Source organism: Chenopodium album, chromosome 24 (assembly GCF_948465745.1).
Source record: "Chenopodium album chromosome 24, dcCheAlbu1.1, whole genome shotgun sequence".
Taxonomy (NCBI): Eukaryota; Viridiplantae; Streptophyta; class Magnoliopsida; order Caryophyllales; family Amaranthaceae; genus Chenopodium; species Chenopodium album.
Genome location: NC_137857.1, coordinates 25347890 through 25360094, shown reverse-complemented (window position 1 = coordinate 25360094; position 12205 = coordinate 25347890). Strand labels below are relative to the sequence as shown.

Sequence of the window (12205 nt, the reverse complement as noted above, 5' to 3'; positions counted from 1 at the left end):
GGAGGGTGTTAGAGATAATATCGGAAAATATATGTGTGATATATTTTCCGTATTGATCTTATTAGGAGAATAATATATTTAGGTTTATTATATGTTAAGATATTATTTAAGTATATCTTTTAGGAAAATTGTTTCCTATCTTATGTTCTTAGGTTTTGTATAAATACTCAACCTATTGATGAATAATAAACAAGCAATACAAAAGCCATTCTATTCACTCGTCTCTATTAACTTGTCATACAGTATCGGTTTTTTTTTTTTTTAATCTGAAATGTTTTTTTTGGTAAATTTTGATGGTAAATTCTCACTAATGTATAAGAAATAATATAATTCTGTGTGATCTTTATGAATTTGTCTTAATGTGTATATTCTATATTAATTTTTGAAAATTTAGTTAAGGTTTTTTTTTTTCATATGAAATTTGCATGAGAATTGAACAAGGAACAAAAACGAATTGAAAGAGTAAAATTATACCAAGTATAAAGTTGAAATGTAGTTCATAGCATTATAGATTCATAGGGCTACAATTTTCTGCCATTTTCTTAGTACTTTGCTTGATTGTTTAATGACTGACCACTTAGTCTAATGACTGACCACTTAAATCTCTCTTCGCAATATAATGAACCAGTGGTTAAATTTGAAAACTTTGGGTATATAACAAAAATATTTGATAATTTATGACAAAATATTATTGGATGTCTTATGTAAATACACAATATTACGGAGTTATTTTTATATAAATAAACTTATAAACAATTAGATTCATTAATGTTTTCTAGTTGTCCATCAACAAAAATAAAATTTATTATGAAGAGATGAAGAAAAGGTGTGGGCGAATGGCCCAAAGTGCAGCCCAGCCTTAACCGTAGAACGAGCTATGGCCCAAGGGACAATTTTTTCAGGCCAGCCCTATCATATGCTTGTACCATACTACCATGCAACTTTTTTTTTTTTTTTTTTTTTTTTGAAGTAAAGCCTTTTTTCTCATTTATTAAAAAAAAAAGAGTAAAAATATTGGTGGTGTGAATAGGCAAAGTGTAACAAAGTTTTAGGTTGGGTGAAAGACATCTAAAAGACTAAAAGTTAAGATCCCTAATCAAAGTAAGGAGGCATAGGCACGCGTTCAAAAGAAGAAGAAAAAACATGATTCGACTTGAGGATAAAGTATTGTGACTTTGTAAGTCCATCTCATACAAGATTTTCACATCCATCAAAGGCAAACTAGAAAACATAGTTTCGTTGTCTTAAAAAAAAAAAAAAAATAGTTTCATTTCAATTATCACCATATTTACATATAAGTAAAAAAGTAAAACATAAAAGAATATCAGTTTAAGATAATACACACATAGACGTAGGTGAAAACCAGGAGAAATCGGAGCAGACACTTTAGATTGTTCAAGTATATGATCAATGATTTACTAGTCACATAAAACCATCACCATCACCACCACCACCACCGCCCTCATTCTTCAACATTAAATACTCCAAAATGAAAACCTAATCGGAATAATACAGAGTTACTACAAAACTTGCAACTTCTATTTGGGAAACAGCAGAACATACCAACTAATCATTTAGACCAGAATCGAACAAATGCATCCCCAAAAGCTTTAAAGATAGTCAGTAGAAGATTGTCTTCTTTCTTTGAGGCTTTCCATGATTCACTGAAATAAGGGAGCAGACATTTTAGGAAGCAAGATTCATAAAATCGACTATACTTCTACAAGTGTAGCTTCACTAAGAATACTTACAGATCAATTCTATCTAAAGGTGGAGAACTTCCAACAGTAGGTTTTCCATCTCTCTTTGAATCATTTCCAGTTACAACTGTTGGCTCCTTGAAATTTTTGCAGCTTGTTTCGTTTACAGTTTCCAAGCGACTTGTTCCCTGTGAAGCAGTTTTTGGCTGCAATGCATTAAAGAAGGATTACTCACCAAATTATGCCAATGCTTTGCACAGTTTTGATAAAAGACTCAACGTAGACTTCATATGGAAAAAGAAGACAAAACCTTATTCAGCATCAGAACAAAAAGTTCGAATCTAAATCTCACACTAGGCAGAACATTCACGATTGCATAAAGCTAAAATGTGTCATCTGTGGACGTAGACACTAGACATGCAGATAAACCAAAGTGCCTGAATATGAAATTGCAAGTTCCAATGCCTCAGAACAAAATTCTAGTGTCATACTATATTTCTCAGTTTAAAGAAGTATCAAATGTGTATACTTTGTCCAGAAAAATATCTTCCAAATCCAAAGAGGATTTATGATCTTTTAGTTCAATCATGTCACTGTGCTTGCATCTCCCTTCCCCTTAATACTGTCTATTTCAAATACGAAAATTCACCGATTTATGGCTTTCGACAATCGAGATTATACAACACCAAAAGCCTTGATTTCAAAAGAATTATAATAATATAATTAAAATGACTTCATATATTGCCTATATTTTTAATTTGTTGCAAAGTAGCAAACATTTGTTCCAGGTGAAGATAAATACAGAGTAGTAAAATGCAGATAGCTTGTCTGCTATTCTAAGGGCAAGGCTTGGTACATGGTACACCTACTCCTCCCTTTTTCCAACCCCGAAGAGGAAGAGATTGATGATTTTGATTAAGTTTTTCCACATCTCAGATCATTGAATTAGGGCAGGGATGGATTTTTTGCCTACAGATACAGGATACAGGAGCTAAGGCCATGTCGCCCGAGCACAAACCTAAAAGATGAGTCGCTACAAGAAACTTACAACTCAGGACAAAGTTTAAGATTTATAAAGAATATTGAAGCCAAAACTAAGGATTATAAGGTACATACAGATGACATTTATCTAAAACACCAAAAAATTTCACAAATACTGTGCCAGACTGCCACTAATACACAAAGATGATGAGAAGGTACAAAGTAAATATCTGGAAGCTTGCATATGTAATACCCTGTATTTTTGGTAATTAATTTCCAAGTTTTAGTAATTTTGTTACTAAATAAATATTTTTGAGTAAGGGTATTTTAGTAAAATCATCTTTATAATTTAAATTTAGGCACCAAAAAATATTCAAAATTCGGTGCCAATTTGTATGTATGTCAAAAAATTTCATAAATTAATATGTCAAATAAATAATTTTCGGTTTCCTAAATAAGTAAGATTAAATTTTGATTTTTGTTTATTTAATTTTCGGATTTTTATATTATAAATATTATTTATTTAGTAGCCGATTATTTAGCCTTAATTATATAAACTATTTTATTTTATTATCTTATTATGAATGGTCAAATGAAATCCTATTTTACTAAGTTTTTATTCAACCGATTTTCATGATCAGCCTATTAAACTATCTTTAGAATTAGAATTTCTAAAAGACGTAGTTTCCAAACCTTTTTATCTATGGAACCTTAATCTAGTCATTAATCAAATCATGGTTTCATACTTTTTTTTTTTTTTAAATCTCATAATTAAATAAATCTTTTATAATTATCATTTGAAAGATCTTATTTTATCCTAGATCTAGACCTCCCTTGAAGAACTATATATACTCATCACCATACCTCACAATTCCTCACCTCCTCATTTTCCTTCTCTTCTCCCACACCACTTTCTTTCATGTATGGGCTTTAAACAATTGGCAAAAACTAAAGGCTTGGATTGTGGCATATAGAATTTAGAGTGCAAGGTTCACCCTCTTGGCTTGAAGTTTTCTTTAGTATAGTAGACATGGTACGTAGGCAAATTTGTATTACGGGTTTATATTTTAAATTATTAGGCAAATAGGCTAAGGCTAGGACTATCCCAAGGTCTTCGGTCATTTGTTCAACATCATAGTTATCTTGGAGGTTAATCGCATAATACATCATATTAACCACAAAGTCTTTCACAGAAATATGCCTTTTAAAATGATCTTTCACAAGTTGCAACATCTGTTAAACATGCAAGTTCCCTTAATAACATACATATGCATAATTTCAAGAATCTCACACAACATTTCTGTAATTTTCAAATATGTCCTATATGCCTATCTTACGTCTACCTGTCAATGTAGAACAGAGGTTTGCATTGTGTCTTCTGTAAAAATATACATAAAGTATTTTAAGTATAAAAATATTTTCGTATTTAGATGAAAGACAAATAGTGTGGATGTGTTGGATTGACAGTGAGCTTTTATTTGATGTGGACTTGTCTACTCTAACCTCTCATACCTGGATCTCACTAGTCCAACTAATCCACACTATGAATAATGGATTCAACTTAATTTTTTAAAATTTTCGAAATAAAAAAGAGAATGCAAGGCATATCAAAATATATACTTTCTCTGTTTTTTTTTTTTTACTTGATATGTTTCTTTTATCACGATTGCCAATCCAAAATTAACTATCAATAACTTTAATTTTCCATAAGTAAAAATTATAAGAGTTATATATTATGATAGCACTTATTGAAACAAATTCAAAAAGATCTAACATGAATATGTTTTTCCTTACACATTTTCACAAAAGATGGTCAAAAGAGATATTATGAATAGTATAAAAGTCAAAGCGAGTCAAGTAAAAAAGAACGTAGGAAGTATGAATTACGTGCATATGAATAAAGGTCCAATTTTGGTCGGATTAGAACTTTTTATGGAAATTTAGTTCCAAGGCATATTGGTGAATTTTGATTTATTCGATTATCATCCCAAATGAAAACGATTACTCCCTCCGTCCCCTTTTGATAGTCCCTTATGGGATTTTTTCACGGGAATTAATAAACACAAATAAGAATAGTAAAAATACATTGAAAAAGTAAATTGGCATTGGGTATACAAAAAAGTAGAGAGAGAAAGTAATAAAAGTATATAGGAAAACAAAATTTACATGGAAAAGTTAAATTTGCACAAATATTGTTGCAAATTGGAGGGAATTTTGGTAAAAAATTAATATTAATGGTTGTTGAAAAAAACAAATGGGGTGAACATTTTGGGACTAAATTTTGTCCATAAGGGACTATCATTTGGGGACATAGGGAGTAAAAAATATGGAATTGTTATAAGAAATGCATCATATTTATGAAATTTTGCATATGTATATTATTAAGTTAACTTCATGTCTAACAGATATTGCAACTTGTGAAAGATCATTTTTTTTTAACCTACTTGTATAAAAGGGTATCAATTTATGAAAGACATTGTGGTTAATGTGATGTAATATGTGGTTGACCTCCATGGAAAGTATGATGTTGATATGACAAGACGCCTTAGAAATACAAGGATGTTGTGAACAAGGATGGGAGTTGAAATGATGAAAAACACCAACAAGAGGAAAAGTGAATGGGAAAGTTAACCAAATTTAAGGTTGACCTACATTACTAGAGAATCGGTGGGGTCAAGGAAGATAAAAGTAATTTAAGTCCGCACAGTTTACCCGAAAATGGAGGAATACCTTAATCAACTACAAGCTGAAACACTACCCAATCTTTGAAAGTAGGTGTAATGTGTCCCCTTTTTCCGCTGAAGATTTTGAACTCCCTAAATTTGTCTACATTTATAAATGGAGTCCATAAAATACCCCATTCACTATATCAGAGAAAACTACAAGCCAAAAACATGAAGTCTCTACTCCAATTTTTAGATACCATAGTCTGATTTTTGCCTCTCAAAAAGGCTATGACAACCTAAAGGCCTAAAGAACCAAACCCTGCATATACTCCCATTGCCCCAAAGCATAGAAAGCCTAGCCAAGAGTACTCCAGCTAGCCCAAGTCCAATCCTCTGAAAAGCTAGCCCAGATTATACCACAAGCTCCTCATTTAAATGCTTAGACTATACTCCCACAAACCCATCATGCCAAGGTTATCGAGAGGATAGTGAGTCCAAGGGTTCAGAGAAAGATAGCGAGTGATTATTTTACTTGATTGTTTCTTATAAAGTTTTCAATGAACGCCCTAGATGGCAAGTTGTAAATTCTTTTCTAGTTACACTATTATGCCAATTAGTGGCAAGCATGGGTGAGTCTAATCAAATTAATAATTTTATAGACATCAACACCCATATCAGGCGGACCCAGCGTGAAAGGGTCACGTGACCTAGCAAATCTAAGGTTTAAAAATTATTGAAAGCAAGAATATTACTAAAGAAATTTCACGGTTCAGCGGTAAAATTTTGAGTGTGATTTTTTCCATATATTGGCAGGGATCAAATCCCACCACAAACCCTTTATGTTTTTTTTCCCTCCATTTTACATGCTAGCCTTCCGTTACATATTATTGTATATGTTTTGTTTTTCTTTTCTTTCATTTGATTTGTATTATTATTTGGGCCTAATTGTTTCTATTTTTCATGAAAATATAATATATATATATATATATATGTATATATTTTTAAAAAAACTTTTATATACTTTTTGTTTGACTATATTTTCCACTTGAAAATTTCAATAATAGCCTTTTTAATTTCTATAATTTTATTTCTTCATTTCTTTATTGTATAAATAATTTTATTCTTTACTTTAAAATCAAATCATATATATATATACTATTATTACACAATCATAATTTTTTTTTTTGTACATTTATTTTATTATATACGTCAATTAACTAATTTAAATTAATTCTAAACCCATTATGGATATTTTTAAATCCAACACTGCTTTTATTTAATCCTAGCTATGTAGTCCATAATAATAACTTATATTATATGAGTAATATCAACTAATTTTATTGACAGTGTAACTTAATTTTTAGAATGAAAAGGAAAAATAAATGTGATATAATAAGTTTCTTTAGTGCTAAAATTCATCATCCTCCTCCACAAAATCATCCTTCATAAAATCAATCCTTTGAATCAATTGATGACGGTGACCCAACAACCATAAAATCCTAGATTCGCCACTGCCAGGATCGGTCGTTCTAAGTGCTGAAGTTGATTTCCATCTTTCCCAATTAACATTCCTTTGTTCCTTATGCTTCTTCACTTTTTAATTACTTTATTACTAGGGAAAGATCAGATGTAGCAATTAGCAAGATGAACATTAATGTACAATCCTGCCTAGATATTTGAAACATGAGGAAAAGAAACAATTTTGGCTTAGTGACAACACTACTTCACAACACTAAAGCTATTCTGACATAATTGCTTTCATAATCGATTGAGTAATCACAACAATTATTAGGCTATTTATTGTTTAGAAAACTTCCTTAATCATAGTTCACTTAAACTCTAAAACCTCCATGAAAAGCAGGTTTTCACTTAAGAGGTTTATTGTCCCATGTTCCCTCCTAACTTATATGTGCTCACAGGATACTAGGCTTCAAGAACACCTACTCTTTTGATTGTGAAAGAAGCATAGCTACATCTCATGATTTCTTCTAATCCTGAGGAATGTGAATCCAACAAATTGGCTTAGACTTGTAGCTTTTATCAAGGCAAAATTGGCTAAGACTTGTAGCTTTTATCAGGGGAAATTTGGCTAAGACATGTAGCTTTAATCAGGACAAAGACTTGTAGCTTTTATCAATCACATATTTCTGCCCCTACTTCTCTCTCCTCTTCCTGTTTAGATTGCCAGGAAATGGTGTCTTTTACAGACAAAGTTGGATCTTCAGAATTGATTATTTCATTGTATGGAATTGAATTCCAAATATTACCAAACAATGAAATTAAATTTGACTTCTTTCAAATATTGGATTTGAAATATGATATTCAATTCCAAGTTCCAAACACAATCTTACAGGATTCTGAACCCATACTCCGTTTTATGAAATAAATTTACTTGGAATATGCATGAAAAAGATATTATTTGTAAAGTTTGGATAGAGTACAGAGATAAAATTTATCACTATGGTTGCACTATGTCACTTTGGTTCCATCAAGCCAAACAAAACCTAATAGGATAAGTTGATAAGAGGAATAAGAGTGTAAGCTCTTGGCATGATGCTTGTAAACTGCAAAAATATCAATCAATTGAATTTCAAGTTTGGTACCCTTTAGGATCAGCCCAAGAAACCTAAGTATTCTACTCAAGCATTCTAAGTGATTATCAAAACAAATAGACCTTTACTAAATAAAAAATAAAACAAAATAAAATCTGACCTGAAGGTTATTTGGTTCAGCAGTCTTCAATGTTGAGTCATCATGCGGTGATATTCGGTTCATGCGATCATGATGGATTACAGTATCATCTTTGATTGGGAACGAATCGGTCATATCTATCGAGTCAATTTTGATGTTGTCCTCTCTCTGTTGAACCACCATATGATTGACCTCTGCATGTTGAGCTATCACATCATGGTTTCCACCTGACGCTGAAACTTCGAAGTTGTCTGCTCCCTTAATTGTCATCAAATCAGAAGAACTGTCAGAGGAGATATGTTTATCCAAGACTTGAGTGCTATTGCCTAATTTAATCTTTTCAGCTACCAAATCACTAAAATCACAATCAAAATTTCCTGATTCAGATGATGTGCTTCTTAAGTCATTAGCTTCCTCAGTTGTGGGCCTCAATGGGAAAGTCTCTACCTGCACATCCTCAGTTGGAAGTGTTGAATTAGTTTTGAGTGCACCTGTACGTTCTGATTCTTCACCTGCTTTTAAAGTCTCACATTCTGGTGTTTCTTCTGCTAACAGCTTATCAAACTCCTCAGATATTTCATTAATCTGCACATGGTTAAAACCCTGCCCATTGCTATTCAAAGACACCTCCTCCAAATTTGCCTGTTCTTGATGATCCGAAATAACAAGGTTATCAGTCTCCTCGCTTGTTGATATACATGTCACCTTAACAGCATCTTCCCCCATGTTTTCAGTCTGATGTTCAGTAGAGTACGGAACAACATCCATATCAAAATGTCTGGTAGATTGCCCATTGTTGTCTACATTGAGCACTATAGTTTCCTTTTTTTCTTGACTCGAAAAACCATTCAGTCCACTTGCTGTCTGAAACAAAACGCCTTGAGGTTCAGAAGAAATTGTCCCCAATGGATAATCAACTGCAACGGTATCATCTTTTTGCTCTTCATAAGTAAATTGTCCAGGACCCAGAACCCTATTCTGTTGAATTATTTCCCTAACAATCTCCCGAACAATATAAAACGAACCCCCAACCTCTTTATGAGTTAAACTCACAGATGGAAAATTCCCATTATTAGAACTCTGGTATCTGCAAACCAGTCAGCAATGATATTGAATTGAAATAACTAAAATCTAATTCCTCAGCTCATAAACTGTAACATATAAATTTAAGAAGTGTAACCTACTTGCTACTTCAACCAACAATCTCCGGTCCTTTTATACTTACAATTGGGTTAAATGTTGTTAGATTCGTCTCAATGTATTTTCTTTATATATCCCAAAATTGCATATTTTTACGGTCAATATTGTAGTCAAGCTGAAAAGAAACAAAATATCAAACAAAGCATACATTGCACCTAAACTAAATTGTTGCAAGATACAAATAGTCAAAATTGTGCATTGGAGACCGTAGAAAAAAAATTGCAACTAATATGAAACGGAGGAAGTATACCATAACTATTAACGATTATGCATTACAGTTTAATCATTCAAATTAAACCCGAAGGGTACCTTTTAATGAAAGACTCAATCATAGTCTTTCTTTCCTCTTTGGAACGCCGAATTCGGGACCTTTTACCTCCTGAATCATTTGATGAAGCTAAAGCAAATGTTCGCCTAACCCAATTTCCCTTCAAACTATGCATGCTTAAATTTTTTCCAATTCTACTCATATATGATGTATCTGCAAAAATTCCCAGAAAAAAATCAATACAGAAAAATACCCATTACAAAATTCAATGTTACAAACAACAAAAATTAATATAATTACAAAAAATGAAGACTAAATTAACCCCAAAAATACAGAAATGAAGATTAAAATTGGGGTGAGAAATCTTACCATAAATGTAACAAGTGTAATTGAAAGTTTGGGGAAATGGAAGAACGATGTAGAAACTGAGAGTGAGAGTGAGAGTGAGAGTGAATGAGTGATGACAGTGTGGAAACGCAAAAACCCTACAAAAGAATGGAAAAGTTCAACATTTGAAAAACCCTTTTTTTTTTTTTTTTTTTAAAGCTTATGGGTTCGTCAAAAATTAGGTTCGGACATTTATGTTGCTTTTATTGGTCTGGCTAAAGGCGCATTAGGGCGGGAGACTTTGGCACTTTCTAATTTATTTAAGTACTTTTTTTTTTTTGAAAAACTATGTAAGTACTTCTTAGTTGAGGTTATTAATTATTATTAACAAACTAAGAAGATAAGAAATTAGAAGGAAAAATAACAGATAAAAAATTTGGTGGAGTTTTTCTGCACCAAAAAAGGCTTCTGGGTTTTAAAGAAAATTTTGGATTGCAGGGAGATCATTGGTTTTATTGGAAGCTAGGATGCTGTTCAGCATAATGGGAGTTTTAAAATCAAGAAAGCTTATGGTTTATGTAACTAAGGTTGATTAGAGAAGAGTTATTTGTAATAACTTGGCTTCTCCTAAAAACCTTTTTATCTTGTGGCTTGCCATCAGAAATAGGCTAATCACTAAGGACAGATTGCAAACTTGGGGTGTAGCTTGTGACCCCACTTGTTTTCTTTGTGCTCAGAGTTTGGAAATAAATCAGCATATTTTCTTTGACTATCAGTTTTCTAATGGTATTTGGAGCATAATTTTGTCTCTTTTGGGCTATAACAGGACTATTCTCCAATTTGCTGATGAGATTAAATGGGTTAATAGCATTTGCAGAAAATCAAGGCCTAGAAATAGGCTTCTTGGCATGTGTTTTTGCAGAAGTTGTCTATCAGATCTGGCTTCAAAGGAATTCTCTGATTTTTAGAGGAAGCTGCAAGTCTACAGAGATGATTTTTAGAGATGTAATTTTTTTGTGTAGCTTGTAGATGTCCTGCTAGTGATAGGCATATTCTCATTTTGTAAGTTGTGTTCTTTGTTGTTTTTTGGGTTTTCTGGTTCCTGGTTTTGTTATGAACCTGAGTCTAGTTTCTTTGCTACTTTGTTCCCCTCTCTTGGCTCGTGACTTCTTGTGGGCCCTTCCAAGAAGATCACTAGTTGGTTTTGGGGTCCTTGAGGTGGGGCAGGGCTCTCCTTGGTTTAGTACCCTTCCTAGAAGGTGGCTTTCCCTTGGTTTGTCCTAGTTGTTGTTTGCCTTTGTTAGGCTTGTGGTGTTTGTAGGTTGTTTGGTTGGCCCTTTGGGTCTTGTGGTGTTTGTGTTGGTCTCAACTTAGCTTTTGTAAGTTGTTTCCTTTCCTTTTTGGTAATAAAATTACTAATTTACTAAAAAAAAAATCTACTAAAAACATGAGAAATTAAAGAAAGAAGAACAAAAAAAACCATAAATGAGCAAATTTAGAAGGAGTTTATGTGAAAGAAATGGAGCCGTTATTAAAGGGTAGTTATGATAGGTAGTTTTTTTTTTTTAAAAAAAATAATTCTTAATTTTTAATTTTAGATAAGAGAGGTAATTTTGCAAATTGAGAAGGACATTTTGGAAAAAAAAAAACAAATTTATCACCCAAAAAGTCCTTTCTTTTTATATAGTACTATAGATAAGAGGGAGCCATATTTCAAAAAAATTCAACTTTCTCACAGTGAAAAATGTTTGTGTGTTTCTTTCAAAAAAAAAATGTTTGTGTGTTAATCTGATACAAGCACAATGTTATTTTAGGGTCAGAGTTACAACAGTCAGAGCAAAAAGCTGGCAAAAAGAGCTAAGTCATCAGCTGACAAGTCAGAAAGAGAGGGAGATATATAAGATCAAAATGGATGCTGATTGGGATCAAGAAATTACAAAGGAAGGTGCAGCAGTTATAAGAGGGAATAATCAAGAGAATATTAGTACAAGTCAAGTAGCTGTTAATTTGTCATGTCCTTAGTATATCTTTGTATGAGTCAACAGTAGTGGTTGTAATCAGGGTTATACTTAAGCCATTGTGATGTAAGACTTGAGTATAATTAATCTCCTTTCCTCTCAAACTCTCTCTATTCTCCATTTTTCTTTGCAATAGCTTATGCTTTCTACCATTCAATTATTAACAACGATCTGCCTTTCTTTCTATTTGGTTGGTGTCCTGAGATAACTATTCAAGTCTCCCGTATGATATTTTAGGATCAGACCTGATTATTGGATAAACAATATCACTGGTATTAGAGTCATACTTTGCTCGGCCTATCTTCCACCATGCCTATCGATCACTCGATATGCTTTAAATTCCTCCCAGCTAGG

The 12205-nt window shown here is 32.3% G+C and overlaps 1 protein-coding gene across 1 annotated transcript; it reads right to left on the bottom strand.

Annotated features, from left to right (window-relative positions):
• Positions 1–1356: 1356 nt before the first annotated feature.
• LOC145611937 (uncharacterized) lies at positions 1357–11104 on the bottom strand. Its single transcript, XM_081667320.1, has 5 exons — positions 9876–11104; positions 9548–9719; positions 8060–9125; positions 1752–1906; positions 1357–1664 (listed from the first exon to the last, which is right to left on the bottom strand). Exons 2-5 carry the CDS (start codon positions 9706–9708, stop codon positions 1571–1573), a joined length of 1476 nt encoding a protein of 491 aa, XP_081523446.1. The 5' UTR covers positions 9709–9719; positions 9876–11104; the 3' UTR covers positions 1357–1570.
• Between the last annotated feature and the right edge of the window lie 1101 nt (positions 11105–12205).